The 16475-nt window shown below is 37.9% G+C and overlaps 1 protein-coding gene across 1 annotated transcript in view; it reads right to left on the reverse strand.

The window, feature by feature from the left end:
* Window positions 1-710: 710 nt before the first annotated feature.
* RAC1 (Rac family small GTPase 1) overlaps window positions 711-16475 on the reverse strand; it is a 37415-nt gene continuing 21650 nt past the window's right edge. The window contains exons 2-6 of the mRNA XM_053694637.1: window positions 16116-16187; window positions 14859-14976; window positions 5820-5882; window positions 2835-2994; window positions 711-2413 (exon numbers count right to left, since the gene is read on the reverse strand). Of these exons, the coding sequence (XP_053550612.1) occupies window positions 2283-2413; window positions 2835-2994; window positions 5820-5882; window positions 14859-14976; window positions 16116-16187 (544 nt within the window). The 3' untranslated portion in view covers window positions 711-2282. The remainder of the gene's footprint in view (window positions 2414-2834; window positions 2995-5819; window positions 5883-14858; window positions 14977-16115; window positions 16188-16475) is intronic.

The following is a 16475-nucleotide window of genomic DNA, read 5'->3' on the forward strand; positions in this document are numbered from 1 at the left end:
TAAATGTTTAAACACATATTTAGAACTTTATACAAAAGTGCCCAACCATAGCTTAGAGTGTCACAAAATAAGACTTACTTACCCCCGGACACTCTTCTACATGTAGTAGAAAGCCAAACCAGTACTGAAACGAGAATCAGTAGAGGTAATGGTATATATAAGAGTATATCGTCGATCTGAAAAGGGAGGTAAGAGATGAATCTCTACGACCGATAACAGAGAACCTATGAAATAGACCCCGTAGAAGGAGATCATTGAATTCAAATAGGCAATACTCTCTTCACATCCCTCTGACATTCACTGCACACTGAGAGGAAAACCGGGCTCCAGCCTGCTGCGAAGCGCATATCAACGTAGAATCTAGCACAAACTTACTTCACCACCTCCATGGGAGGCAAAGTTTGTAAAACTGATTTGTGGGTGTGGTGAGGGGTGTATTTATAGGCATTTTGAGGTTTGGGAAACTTTGCCCCTCCTGGTAGGAATGTATATCCCATACGTCACTAGCGCACGGACTCTTGCTAATTACATGAAAGAAAATGCATTCATACATAATGCACACAGTTCACTTACAGCACACACTCTGCTGTACTAAAAGATCTGCAGTAGTACAAAATGTCTAAAAACAATGCTATGATCAAAGAAAATGCCTAATATTTATACACAGCAAATATATATATATATATATAAAAAAAGTCACACCCAGAATGTTGTAGTTTAAAGGGTTTTATTAATTCAGACATGCATGTAAAACACTAAATTGCATTAGCAAAAGATCAATGTAAAAACACTGTTCACAATTTAGCAACATTCTCAAATGCTCTTTAAATTTGTTCGAGTTATACAAAGGTTTATCTATAGGTTTTTTTTCTCCTTTTTTTGCCAGTGTTTGGATGTACATCACATTATTAAAACTTGGTCTATAATTAATAGAACCTCACAGACCCAAGATAAGAACCAATAAAAACATTAATGATTTCACAAAAAGCTGATGGTAAAGAAAGCAGAAGTAAATTAGTAATATTACAGTGTTGGTGTGTTAGAAATGTAAAGATTATGCGTCAAAAGGATGGCACAAGTATAAAAATTACTATAATTGAAGAGCAGCTTCACATAATTTTTACACCTAGTGTTATAAGGCGGCCATTAATTGCATACCTTTAAGCAAAGTAACATGGAAAACCCATATTAATTTAAACTTCATAAACTACAAAAATGCAAATTACAATAATCAGAGGGATATTAAAATACAAGATATTCTACAATAGATAACATGGAAAGCGTTTAAGTCTTCGAATCTGTGGGAATGACCAATAAACCATATGAACCCCCTACCCCTTATCTCGCCGGAAAGGCACAAAAAGCTAGGAGTCAACAAGCAATGTAAAGTATTGCACCCTAAACCAGCCTCAACTGCCAAGAACCTGAATCATGCGAGATACTCCTATTATCATATGAACTTAAAATTCCTGACTATTTGGGGCATCCCCAAATCAGAGGGAAAATATAAATGCCCTAAAAGAAAAAGGAATAAAATGTCTGAAACCAAATACTTACCTTTAGCAAACTTTTTTTCTCACTACTGCATTAACAAAACATATAAATCCTCTCCACAAGGTACAGAGCTGTAGTGTCAAATGTTTAAATACTGTTGCTTAGTCACAAGTTAGACTTAACCTGTTTTTACACTTCGAGTTTAACACAAAGGTGTCAATAAGAGCAGATTAGTACCCTTTAACCAGTTACTTTTATTTTAACCCAAGCAAGTAAGATGCATAATATTCTAACATTCCTAAATAACCGTTTGATTTACAATGCAATACAGTGATTTTAGGTTAAGTGTTTAATATATGCAGCAAGCACACCTAGCGCACTGTGGATATCTGAACAATTTCCTATCTAATAGATACATTTTATTAAACCAGAATAAAGACATGTGTCTTTAATATAGATATATATATATATTTAATGGCTCATGTTTGTAGCACACATTTTTACTGAGTTGTGTGGGTATTTTGGCAACATGATTAGTCTAAGCAAACAATTTCTGAAAAAATAAGGCTAGTAGATTGATCATATTCAGAATTGCATTTAGTAGAATCTGGAAATAATTTGTCACTTAGGATGAAGAAAACCATGAGATTATTTTTGTTGTTGTGGATTCAAGATTACTTTATAGGCAGAAAATGAAGTATTACAAAGAGGGCTGGGAGTTGGCATTTTGAGTCTCAATAATCCCATTTGAGCTTGTAAACTCAGATTGGACACAGGATGGCGAGAGTTTACAAAACCAGACATTTTCTCTTTTTCTTCTTAATTGGGGGAGGGCAGAGAACTGCTCGAATTGCTTCATCAAAAACAGTCTTCAGACCTCGCTGTGTAAGTGCGGAGCATTCCAGGTATTTTACTGCACCTATTAATAGAAAGCCATTTAAATTAAAGTGGTAAAATCTGGTTCACATTTACCAAACTAAACATATGATCTATTAAATTGCTTTATGAAACACATCTCATGTAATACATGTACTATAAACTTCCAGGATACACATCTTCATTTAAGCACTAGGGCTCCTTTTAGAGTACAACGAAAGCCCCTGCCCCTTCCTACAGCACTGTTATTGGTTTGAAGTCATAACAGTAAAAACGATTTTACTTGTAGAAAATGTAAAGTAAAAAGTGGATGAGGATAAAATTAAATATTGTTTTGCCCCCACTTTAAAAGTCCCTTCCACATGTTGAAGCGAAAGCTAAAAAAAAAAAAAATTAAATAAAAAAAAAATCCAAGAACAAAAGTTAGAAATAACCAGACGCCAGCAATTCTACATTTTCCATACCAATCTCTTTTGCCATGGCAAGTCCCTGAGGGTAAGTAATGGGTGTCAGTTTCTTCTCTTTCAGCTTTTCAATGGTGTCTTTGTCATCTCTCAGATCAAGTTTTGTGCCCACAAGAATAATAGGAGTGTTTGGGCAATGGTGTCGTACTTCTGGATACCACTACACAGAAATATGCAGACATTTAGAAGCAATAAAAAGAAAATAAACCAAGTATTTATAAAGATAATACTTTGTGCACCTGCAACAACATTTTTAAAAGGGACAGACCTATTGGTGAAACAAAAATACATTTAAAACAAAAACACACGCAGGACACCCATTTATAGTAGTGTCACTTCAAGCAACAAGGGTTCCTACAGGGACAGCAGACCTATGGCACTAAAAATTTGCTGGTATTCTGCTTCTGGGCAACTGCCATACGGTTTGTTTTTATTGGTACCAATTGTAGTGCTCATCTTTTCTTCTTGAATCTATATTATATAAGCAATTAAAGGGACAGTCTACACCTAAATGGTTATGATTTAAAAAAAAAATAGATATATAGATAACGCCTTTAATTCCCATTCCCCAGCTTTGTACAGCCAACATTCTTATATCAATATACTTTATAACATTTTCCTGTTTCTAAACCACTACAGCCTCTTATCACATGATTTTTATTAGCTTTTCACAAGACACTGCCAATTCATGTGTGCCATATCGATAACATACTGCTCGTGCCAATGAAGTTGTGCAGGACAGCACTAATTTACTAAAATGCAAGACAATAGCTAATAAAGTCATGTGATAAGGGGGTAGTCTGCAGAGGCTTAGATACTTAAGGTAATCACAGAGGTAAAAAGTGTATTAATATAACTGTTGGTTATCCAAAACTCAGAATGGGTAATAAAGGGATTATCTATCTTTTTAAACAAACATTTTAGAGTTGAATGTCCCTTTAATCTTTACTTGCTAATACAATAGATAAATATCCAGTGTTATCTCCAGAACTGTTTTAATAGGTGCACCAACCAGGCCGATTTTAATTGACCACCCAGCTTAAATTATAGACAATATTAAGGTAAAAATAGCTAATATATGTTTTCAATGTTTATTGTACAAATTATCATTAGATCAATTTATGTTAAAATATGCATTTCATTTGTGCTTTAGATAGCAAAAAAGGTTATAATATAAAGTATTTTACGGCCCGCACTCAGCTAATTCATAAGGCAAACCGGCATGGATAACACTGGATATCTAATGGTATTTAAAAAAAAAAGTGATAAATATGAACGACAAACTGTACTGATGTTAGAAACAGAAATAACTGCATTGAGTGGCAGTCTATCTAGGTCAATGCACTGCTAATGTGCATTAATCTCATCAGGCGCTCTGAACTTCTCACCCCATGACAATCTCATCACACAACAGCACCACACTTCACAACTCCTATAACACGTACTAAAGCCACATACTACTGCTGCTCTTGTGTAATCTGTTTTTTCATATGCAGGGAAGGTTGTCTGCTTGTTCTGCTTTCCCAGCTCCTTCCACTGGGTGCCCCAGCCTAACCTCATTAACAGAGGTTAACTTGGAGCTCCTAGAAAGTTGTTAAAAGGTTTTAGACTGGATTTTTACATCAGTACCAGTGCTTATTCTTCATAGTAGTGTCTATTGCATGCAGTTATATGAAAATTGGTGCACTGTCCCTTTAAAGCTATAATATTGTCAAAGATTTGCATGATCTTGCAGGCTGGTGACCAAATCCCTTGAAAACTTTTTTGTTGTTGGTGTGAATTAGGGAAATAAATTAGCACCTAGAATAAAGCAAATACTTATGTGGCATGTAAAATGGTCAATGTTTCTGCAAGATGCACTTCAGACTATGGGTCAGTGAAAAAAAATATTTTCAGATTTCAAAACAAACTGAGCAAAATCATCTAATGAAAATGCCCTAAATTATTCTGAGGTTAGTGTCCCTTTAATCAATTGGCTGACAGAACATACAGTAGTATGCAGCAGCACTCTCCAGGGATTAAAGGGACACTGAACCCAATTTTTTTCCCCGCGATTCAGATAGAGCAGGCAATTGTAAGCAACTTTCTAATTTACTCCTATTATCAATGTTTCTTAGTTCTCTTGCCATCTTAATTTGAAAAAGAAGCATCTAAGTTTTTTTATTTAGTACTCTGGACAGCACTTTATTGGTGGATGAATTTATCCACCAATCAGCAAGAACAACCCAGGTTGTTCACCAAAAATGGGCCAGCATCTAAACATACATTCTTGCATTTCAAATAAAGATACCAAGAGAACGAAGAAAATTTAATAGAAGTAGATTAGAAAGTTGCTTAAAACGTCATGCTCTATCCGAATCACAAAATAAAACATTTTGATTCAGTGTCCCTTTAAGGTGTTAAAGGGACATGAAACCCACATTTTTTTTTCATGATTCAGATTGCAATAAATTTTAAAGTTTTAAAATTGTGTTCTATTATCTAATTTTCCTCATTTTCTTGGTATCTTTTATGAACAGCAATGCACAGGGGTAAGCCAATAACATGAGGCATACATGTGCCGCCACCAATTAGCCGCTACTCTAGTCTACCTAGGTATGCTTTTCAACAAAGGGTACAAAAGGAATTTAACAGATTAGATAACAGAAGTAAATTGGAAAGTGGTTTATAGCTGAATGCTCCATTTAAAAATTTGTGTTTCATGTCCCTTTATATAAGCAGACCAGCTTTACCTCAGTTATCAGAAACCAACCCAGTACAGAGAAATCCATTGAGGGGTTGTTGTGTTTCTAAACCAGGATAAGTAAATTGGTTCACAGCAAGAGTCATTTGCGTGTCATTGCCCAGAAATCACAGAAGAATTTCAAGTGATCTATAATGAGCAATTTCTTATCAAACACCACACTATTCTCAACAGTGCTATTTGCAATCATACTATATACATAATAAAAAATAAAAATAGCCAAAATAGAAAACGAGGTTTACCTTTGCACGAACATTTTCAAATGAGGCAGGGCTGACGAGTGAAAAGCAAATTAAAAACACGTCCTAAAAAAACAAAAAAAAAACTGTAATTTGATTTTGCACAACTGATTTTTTTCAATTACATTTTATTCAATTAAGGAAGTCAAAATGTAGGTCACTTATGGCCAATTAAAGAAAGAGTAGCTACAAACCATAACCGTGAAACGGACATAGATCAAAAAACACAAAACATTGAAAGGATTTATTGCTTCAGAATTTCGACCAAATTGTGGCATACTGCGAGATCAAAATGACAGTAAAAGCATTAATTGTACTCTGCATGCGAGGAAAAAAGCTCTGTGCCAATTATAGCCCACACCAACAGAAAGTGGTTTGCATTAAAAGTAATACAACGCAACCCACTCGGCTAGCAATGGGGATTAACTCACCAAAACATTTGCAGATTGGGGACTCGGGCTTAGAGCCTAACAAAAAATATTCAGGATCAAATGCAGATTTTAAAGCTACATAAATTGCTATAGTCTTTATCCATTTGCCCATTGTGCGAGTGCAATAGACAATTTATTATGCAATGGTTTATACACACACAATTTCAGTTTGTAAAGTGGGGCGGGATACATGGTATAACAATTGAAAATGGATAGACAATTGTCTAAAGTTTTCTGTTTAATACAAAACCCTGAAGCAAGATTGTTATAGTCTGGTAAAATGTCCTACCCCTAGCATTGTCATATAGATTTCAATCTAAAGTCACACAGTTAATGGACATAAAACACCTTGTGATTTCTAGACATTCCTGTTGTCCTGCAATAAATATACAAGCCAAGTTGACTTACAAGAAAAGGGGACAAAATAATAATGGAAGAAGATTGCAACGTTTTAGGCATTTTTAGACTATGCATAGAACATTTTATGTTACAATCTCAAGCTGTTTTATGACCCTTTAATTGGTAGACTTGTGAATGCAGAGGTTTTATTGCTAAATGGCTACAATGTTATGGGAGAGATCTAGAAAGACAAACAGATAAATACACAATGTTTTATAAGATCTGGTAAAAAACCTTTTATTTGTATGCGTCTCCCACCACTGTAGCACATATATAACAATACACTTGTGCATAAAGGTTGATCATAAGCTGCACACAGAAAATTGCATGCAAGGCAAATGCCTGGAATACTGCCCCTTGTAGCCAGACATAAGTACCATATTTGTTCACTCTTGATGTGAATGAGCAACAATGTTAAACAATTGTATAATAAGCAACTCTCTCCTTGTACACTTTCCATTAAAGGGATATGAAACCCAAAATGTTCCCTTAAAATTATGTAAACTTTCATGAATCAGTGCCTGGTTTTTAAAGTGAAGGTTAAGTTACTAATATTGCCCCACGGAATTGCATAGACACTTAAAAATTAAGGGTTTACTTCATGAAAAGTTTTAAATTTATATATATTGAAGATTTACCTATTTACCGCTGCGACGATAAGCGCAGCTCTCCCGCCCGCCATATTGTAAAAATTATTGACAGATGACAATTTGTAAAATAACAAATCCTTGTTTCCCCCCCCGGGGCGTTCAGCCCCTTTGCTTAAACGTCACGGCCTGGGGGAAAACAAGCATTGGTTCTTTTACGAATCGTCATCTTTCAATCAAATTTGACAAAATGGAGAACGGGAGAGCTGCGCTTATCGTCGCAGCGGTAAGTAGGATATATATATATATATATAAAAACTTTTCATGAATTAAACCCTTAATTGTTTAAATGTCTATGCAATGCCGTGGGGCAATATTCTTAAATTGACCTTCACTTTAAAAATGCTATTAAAAACTGGGGCACTTTTACTCATGAAACTTATCTTTTTCTGCAGCCAAGTCCGACCAGCGATCCCCCACCCGCTTCTCATGCTGTATACTTAGCACAGCAATGACGAAACTGGCTTTCTCCAAACACGGCATGGCCTCACAAAATGGTTGCTCTGGGATGCACGCCATGATTGGAGGAAGCTGGTTTCGCCATTGCTGACGAAAGTATAGAGGAGCTGAGGGCAGGGGATTGCTGGTCCGGCTTGGCTGAAGAAAAAGTATTTTTAAAAAAATGCTGCAATGTAAAGGTTTCATGAATGAACAGGCCCCTGTTTTTAATAGTATTTTTAAAAACAGGGCACTGATTCGTGAAAGATAAAAACTTCTAAACGCATAAGGATATACTGAGGGGGCGTTCAGATTACATATAGACCGGCAGTCTTTATTTTTAAGTGCTTTTTATTCTTAGCAAAATTTGAGTTTTTAAACTTGTCTTTTTTACATTGACTGCATTTCTCTCACGAGAGAGATAGTACTGCACCATAGTCATCGTGGAATAACAGAATTTATGCTTACCTGATAAATTACTTTCTCCAACGATGTGTCCGGTCCACGGCGTCATCCTTACTTGTGGGATATTCTCTTCCCCAATAGGAAAAGGCAAAGAGTCCCAGCAAAGCTGGTCACATGATCCCTCCTAGGCTCCGCCCACCCCAGTCATTCGACCGACGGACAGGAGGAAAAATATATAGGAGAAACCATATGATACCATGGTGACTGTAGTTAGAGAAAATAATTCATCAGACCCGATTAAAAAACCAGGGCGGGCCGTGGACCGGACACACCGTTGGAGAAAGTAATTTATCAGGTAAGCATAAATTTTGTTTTCTCCAACATTGGTGTGTCCGGTCCACGGCGTCATCCTTACTTGTGGGAACCAATACCAAAGCTTTAGGACACGGATGAAGGGAGGGAGCAAATCAGGTCACCTAAATGGAAGGCACCACGGCTTGCAAAACCTTTCTCCCAAAAATAGCCTCCGAAGAAGCAAAAGTATCAAATTTGTAAAATTTGGCAAAAGTGTGCAGTGAAGACCAAGTCGCTGCCTTACATATCTGGTCAACAGAAGCCTCGTTCTTGAAGGCCCATGTGGAAGCCACAGCCCTAGTGGAGTGAGCTGTGATTCTTTCAGGAGGCTGCCGTCCGGCAGTCTCATAAGCCAATCGGATATTGCTTTTAAGCCAAAAGGAAAGAGGTAGAAGTCGCTTTTTGACCTCTCCTTTTACCAGAATAAACAACAAACAAGGAAGATGTTTGTCTGAAATGTTTTGTAGCCTCTAAATAGAATTTTAGAGCACGGACTACGTCCAAATTGTGTAACAAACGTTCCTTCTTTGAAACTGGATTCGGACACAAAGAAGGTACAACTATCTCCTGGTTAATATTTTTGTTGGAAACAACTTTCGGAAGAAAACCAAGCTTAGTACGCAAAACCACCTTATCTGCATGGAACACCAGATAGGGCGGAGAACACTGCAAAGCAGATAACTCTGAAACTCTTCTAGCAGAAGAAATTGCAACCAAAAACAAAACTTTCCAAGATAATAACTTAATATCTACGGAATGTAAGGGTTCAAACGGAACCCCTTGAAGAACTGAAAGAACTAGATTTAGACTCCAGGGAGGAGTCAAAGGTCTGTAAACAGGCTTGATCCTAACCAGAGCCTGAACAAATGCTTGAACATCTGGCACAGCTGCCAGTCTTTTGTGAAGTAAAACAGATAAAGCAGAGATCTGTCCCTTCAGAGAACTTGCAGATACTCCTTTCTCCAAACCTTCTTGTAGAAAGGATAGAATCTTAGGAATTTTTATCTTGTTCCATGGGAATCCTTTAGATTCACACCAACAGATATATTTTTTCCATATTTTATGGTAAATTTTTCTAGTTACAGGCTTTCTAGCCTGAATCAGAGTATCTATTACAGAATCTGAAAACCCACGCTTTGATAAAATCAAGCGTTCAATCTCCAAGCCGTCAGTTGGAGGGAAACCAGATTCGGATGTTCGAATGGACCCTGAACAAGAAGGTCCTGTCTCAAAGGTAGCTTCCATGGTGGAGCCGATGACATATTCACCAGGTCTGCATACCAAGTCCTGCGTGGCCACGCAGGAGCTATCAAGATCACCGAGGCCCTCTCCTGATTGATCCTGGCTACCAGCCTGGGGATGAGAGGAAACGGTGGGAATACATAAGCTAGGTTGAAGGTCCAAGGTGCTACTAGTGCATCTACTAGGGTCGCCTTGGGATCCCTGGATCTGGACCCGTAGCAAGGAACCTTGAAGTTCTGACGAGACGCCATCAGATCCATGTCTGGAATGCCCCATAATTGAGTTATTTGGGCAAAGATTTCCAGATGGAGTTCCCACTCCCCCGGATGGAATGTCTGACGACTCAGAAAATCCGCTTCCCAATTTTCCACTCCTGGGATGTGGATCGCAGACAAGTGGCAGGAGTGATCCTCCGCCCATTGAATTATCTTGGTCACTTCTTTCATCGCCAGGGAAGTCCTTGTTCCCCCTGATGATTGATATATGCAACGGTCGTCATGTTGTCTGACTGAAACCTTATGAATTTGGCCTTTGCTAGTTGAGGCCAAGCTCTGAGAGCATTGAATATCGCTCTCAGTTCCAGAATGTTTATCGGGAGAAGAGACTCTTCCCAAGACCATAGACCCTGAGCTTTCAGGGATTCCCAGACCGCGCCCCAGCCCACTAGGCTGGCGTCGGTCGCGACAATGACCCACTCTGGTCTGCGGAAGCTCATTCCCTGTGACAGATTGTCCAGGGTCAGCCACCAACGGAGTGAATCTCTGGTCTTTTGATCTACTTGAATCGTCGGAGACAAGTCTGTATAATCCCCATTCCACTGTCTGAGCAAGCACAGTTGTAATGGTCTTAGATGAATTCGTGCAAAAGGAACTATGTCCATTGTTGCAACCATCAATCCTATTACTTCCATGCACTGCGCTATGGAAGGACGAGGAACAGAATGAAGTACTTGACAAGAGCTTAGAAGTTTTGATTTTCTGACCTCTGTCAGAAAAATCCTCATTTCTAAGGAATCTATTATTGTTCCCAAGAAGGGAACTCTTGTTGACGGGGACAGAGAACTTTTTTCTTTGTTCACCTTCCATCCGTGAGATCTGAGAAAGGCTAGGACGATGTCCGTATGAGCCTTTGCTTTTGACAGGGACGACGCTTGAATCAGGATGTCGTCCAAGTAAGGTACTACTGCAATGCCCCTTGGTCTTAGAACCGCTAGAAGGGACCCTAGTACCTTTGTGAAAATCCTTGGAGCAGTGGCTAATCCAAATGGAAGTACCATAAACTGGTAATGCTTGTCCAGAAAAGCGAACCTTAGGAACTGATGATGTTCCTTGTGGATAGGAATATGTAGGTACGCATCCTTTAAATCCACGGTAGTCATAAATTGATTTTCCTGGATAGTAGGTAGGATCGTTCGAATAGTTTCCATTTTGAACGATGGTACCCTGAGAAATTTGTTTAGGATCTTTAGATCCAAAATTGGTCTGAATGTTCCCTCTTTTTTGGGAACTATGAACAGATTGGAATAAAATCCCATTCCTTGTTCTCTTATTGGAACTGGAAGTATCACTCCCATCTTTAACAGGTCTTCTACACAATGTAAGAATGCCTGTCTCTTTATTTGGTTTGAAGATAATTGAGACCTGTGGAACCTTCCCCTTGGGGGTAGTTCCTTGAATTCCAGGAGATAACCTTGAGAAACTATTTCTAGCGCCCAAGGATCCTGAACATCTCTTGCCCAAGCCTGAGCAAAGAGAGAAAGTCTGCCCCCCACTAGATCCGGTCCCGGATCGGGGGCTATCCCTTCATGCTGTTTTGGTAGTAGTGGTAGGCTTCTTGGCGTGCTTACCCTTGTTCCAGCCTTGCATTGGTTTCCAGGCTGGTTTGGGTTGTGAAGTATTACCCTCTTGCATAGAGGATACAGAATTAGAGACTGGTCCGTTTCTGCGAAAGGGACGAAAATTAGGCTTATTATTAGCCTTAAAAGACCTATCCTGTGGGAGGGCGTGGCCCTTTCCCCCAGTGATGTCTGAAATAATCTCTTTCAAATCAGGTCCAAATAATGTTTTACCTTTGAAAGGAATGTTAAGCAATTTTGTCTTGGAAGACACATCCGCTGACCAAGACTTTAGCCAAAGCACTCTGCGCGCCATGACAGCAAACCCTGAATTTTTCGCCGCTAATCAAGCTAATTGCAAAGCGGCATCTAAAAAAAAAAAAGAGAGTTAGCCAATTTAAGTGCTTGAACTCTGTCCATAACCTCCTCATACGAAGATTCTTTACTGAGCGATTTTTCTAGTTCCTCGAACCAGAAACACGCTGCCGTAGTGACAGGAACAATGCATGAAATTGGTTGTAGAAGGTAACCTTGCTGTACAAAAATCTTTTTAAGCAAACCCTCTAATTTCTTATCCATAGGATCTTTGAAAGCACAACTATCTTCGATAGGAATAGTAGTGCGTTTGTTTAGAGTAGAAACCGCCCCCTCGACCTTGGGGACTGTCTGCCATAAGTCCTTTCTGGGGTCGACTATAGGAAATAATTTCTTAAATATAGGGGGGGGGAACAAAAGGTATGCCGGGCCTTTCCCACTCTTTATTTACTATGTCCGCCACCCGCTTGGGTATAGGAAAAGCGTCGGGGGGGCACCGCAACCTCTAGGAACTTGTCCATCTTACATAATTTCTCTGGAATGACCAAATTGTCACAATCATCCAGAGTAGATAACACCTCCTTAAGCAGTGCGCGGAGATGTTCTAATTTAAATTTAAATGTCACAACATCAGGTTAAGCTTGATGAGAAATTTTTCCTGAATCTGAAATTTCTCCATCAGACAAAACCTCCCTCATGGCCCCTTGAGATTGGTGTGAGGGTATGTCAGAACAGTTATCATCAGCGTCCTCTTGCTCTTCAGTGTTTAAAAACAGAGCAATCGCGCTTTCTCTGATAAGTAGGCATTTTGGATAAAAGATTTGCTATGGAGTTATCCATTACAGCCGTTAATTGTTGCATGGTAATAAGTATTGGCGCACTAGATGTACTAGGGGCCTCCTGTGTGGGCATAACTGGTGTAGACACAGTAGGGGATGATGTAGTATCATGTTTACTCCCCTCATTTGAGGAATCATCTTGGGCAATATCATTATCTGTTGCATTACTGTCCTTACTTTGTTTGGACACTATGGCACAATTATCACATAAATTTAAATGGGGAGACACATTGGCTTTCATACATATAGAACATAGCTTATCTGATGGTACAGACATGTTAAACAGGCTTAAACTTGTCAACAAAGCACAAAAAACGTTTTAAAATAAAACCGTTACTGTCACTTTAAATTTCAAACTGAAAACACTTTATTACTAAATATGTGAAAAAGTATGAAGGAATTGTTCAAAATTCACCAAAATTTCACCACAGTGTCTTAAAGCATTAAAAGTATTGCACACCAAATTTCAGAGCTTTAACCCTTAAATTAACGGAACCGGAGCCGTTTTTACATTTAACCCCTATACAGTCCCAGAATGAGGCTCTGTCTATAACTAGAAAGGCCCCCATCTGAAAAAGGTGTCCAACACAGTGCCTGCCGTTTTTCTAAACGTTCCCCAAGATTATAATACCAATAATTAGTTAGAATCTGCATAATATGCCTAGTAAAGCAATTGTTTTAGCCCAGAAAAATGTCTACCTGTTTTTAAGCCCTTTATTCTTTTATGTTTAACTAAGAAAATGGCTTACCGGTCCTCATGAGGGGAAATGACAGCCTTCCAGCATTACATGGTCTTGTTAGAAATATGGCTAGTCATACCTTAAGCAGAAAAGACTGCTAACTGTTTCCCCCAACTGAAGTTACTTCATCTCAACAGTCCTGTGTGGAAACAGCAATCGATTTTAGTTACTGTCTGCTAAAATCATCTTCCTCTTACAAACAGAAATCTTCATCCTTTTCTGTTTCAGAGTAAATAGTACATACCAGCACTATTTTAAAATAACAAACACTTGATAGAAGAATAAAACTACAAAAAACTCTTAACCATCTCCGTGGAGATGTTGCCTGTGCAACGGCAAAGAGAATGACTGGGGTGGGCGGAGCCTAGGAGGGATCATGTGACCAGCTTTGCTGGGACTCTTTGCCATTTCCTGTTGGGGAAGAGAATATCCCACAAGTAAGGATGACGCCGTGGACCGGACACACCAATGTTGGAGAAAAAAGGTTTTATGCCTCTAAGCTTTCCTCATTATGGATTGAGGTTGTATATTGTAAGTGTACATTTGTCACAAATTCTCACTAGCCTATACAGTGTTACGCTATGCGATTCTTTTGTTTCCTGCTTATATTTGACAAACTTGGGAATTACTATGAGGATACCACTGTTCAAGTAATCTGGATCACATCACAAGACATCTCTGCACTAAGAACGAAGGGTGGACACAGATTCCTCTCCCCTGATATAGAGCTTTACTCTTACCTCATACGATTGAGGTGAGATCTGGTAAGCAGGTTTAAAATATTTAGCCTGACACTTTTGCGTGTGGAATTTGGTGAAAGGTGGAGCCTCCATACAAAGTTGTCGCTCTTTGGACAATGAATCCTTTTTCACATAGAGACTGTTTGTGCGCTATAATTATTTGATTTGCACCGATTCATGAAAGTTTACATTCACTTTAATGATTCAGATAGAGAATTGTGACTAACTTTCAAATTTACTTATATTATGTAGTTTGCTTAGCTCTCTTGGTATCCTTTGTTTAAAAGAACACCTAGGTAGAAGTCTGAGCTAGCTGCTCATTGGTGACTTTACATATACACTTCTCATCATTGGCTTACCAATGTGCATTGCTGCTCCTTCAACAAAGGATACCAAGAAATTTAAGCAAAATTTTAAACAGAAGTAATTTGGAAAGTTAAAAAAAATAAATAAAAAAAAAATTATAATCTGAACCATGAAAGAAAAATGTTGTTTCATGTCCCTTTAATATAATGCTCAGGGGAAATTATTTTGAATTCCCCCTTCAAAGGATTTGTGTGTAAAACCACAGTGGGTGCAAATAAGGCTTTATCAAATTATTATATCAAACTAATAGATTAAAACATTTTAAATTAGCAGCAGTTATGGTGGAATTTACCGTCTGTGGATAAGACAATGGACGTAATCGGTCATAATCCTCCTGACCTGCTGTATCCCACAAGCCCAGGTTAACTGGCTTTCCATCTACCATGACATTGGCAGAATAGTTGTCAAACCTAAAGGTTAGGTATTAAAGAAAAAGTGGTTACTTAAAAATATACCAACAGCTGTTAAACATGTCCCAAGCATTATTTTAATCTCAATATGCAGCATGTCCACACTATTCAAGTAATGAACTGTGTATAGCTGTTGTAGGCATAACCGATGTAAACTGTCAACCAATCAGCACTGCATTTAATCAGATTAAGGATAAAAAAAAAACAAAAAAAAAACTTGAGGAATAATCTAAAAATAGTTTTCTATTTAACATTAAAGCCAAAAAGTTATTCATTGTGAAATGATTCATTTTTAATTTTCTGATATAACTGTAAAACTAATTTGAGACGTTATTCTTAAAATGAAATCTTCATCTTGTTGTAAATATAAAGATAACAACCAGCAAGAATGAGTCTATGTAGAAAACCACGATTTAAAGTGAAGGTAAACTGATGAATGAAAGCCCGTTTTTTAAAAATACTATTAAAAACAGGGGCACTTTCATTCAAAGTTTACAAAGCAGCCGTTTTGATTAAAAACTTACCTTTTTTTCTTTTCACACCTTTTTTTCTTTTCACAGCCAGAGCAGCTTCCCCCCTCCTGGAAATCCTCTCTTCACACGTCAGCAATGACTAATCCGGCTTCCTCCAATCACAGCATAGCCTCAGGCAATAACCACCCTCGGGGGAAAGCCGTGATTGGAGGAAGCCAGATTAGTCATTGCCGACGTGTGAAGAGAGGATTTCCAGGAAGGGGAAGCTGCTCTGGCTGTGAAAAGAAAAAAAGGTAAGTTTTTAATCAAAACGGCTGCTTTGTAAACTTTGAATGAAAGTGCCCCTGTTTTTAATAGTATTTTTAAAAAACGGGCTTTCATTCATCAGTTTTTTTTCATTTCATTTTTAATAGTATTTTTTTTTAAAAACGGACTCTCATTTACCAAAGTTTGCCTTCACTTTAAATACAGTCTTACTAACTAGTTATTTAAACTGATTTGATTTAAATCAAATCCGCCCTTAGCCAAAAAGGGAGGTGAGCTGGTTGTTAGAGATAAAATGTATTGAAGAGCCAGGAACAAACGAATAGTATAAAAGAAAAAAATTATTCTGTGGTATTAGTGAAACTAAATACACAAGAAAATAAATAAAACAAATATACTTACACTGTTGGGATATACTCCCCAGGGAAAGCATTGGTGGTATAGCTGATCAGCAAACAAGTTTTACCTACAGCCCTGAAGGGGAAAAAATAAAAAGAAAGTAAAAACAATGAGCAGGCAAAGGAAAACACAAATATGCAGTATTCACGGACCACCTGGCTAAAATTTAAGACAAGTTAAAATTCGCTAATTTTTCAATGTTTGCAGCTCAAATGATGATGAAAAATTCAAAATAAGTGAATGCAAAATCACTACAATGTCCCACTGTGTAGAACACAGATATGGTTATACTTAGAACTGGAAACAATATGTATCTAAGTTTTTTGTTTATCAATAATTAAATGTAGAGATCTTCCATCATGC

The sequence above is a fragment of the Bombina bombina genome, chromosome 11 (assembly GCF_027579735.1).
Source record: "Bombina bombina isolate aBomBom1 chromosome 11, aBomBom1.pri, whole genome shotgun sequence".
Lineage (NCBI taxonomy): Eukaryota > Metazoa > Chordata > Amphibia > Anura > Bombinatoridae > Bombina > Bombina bombina.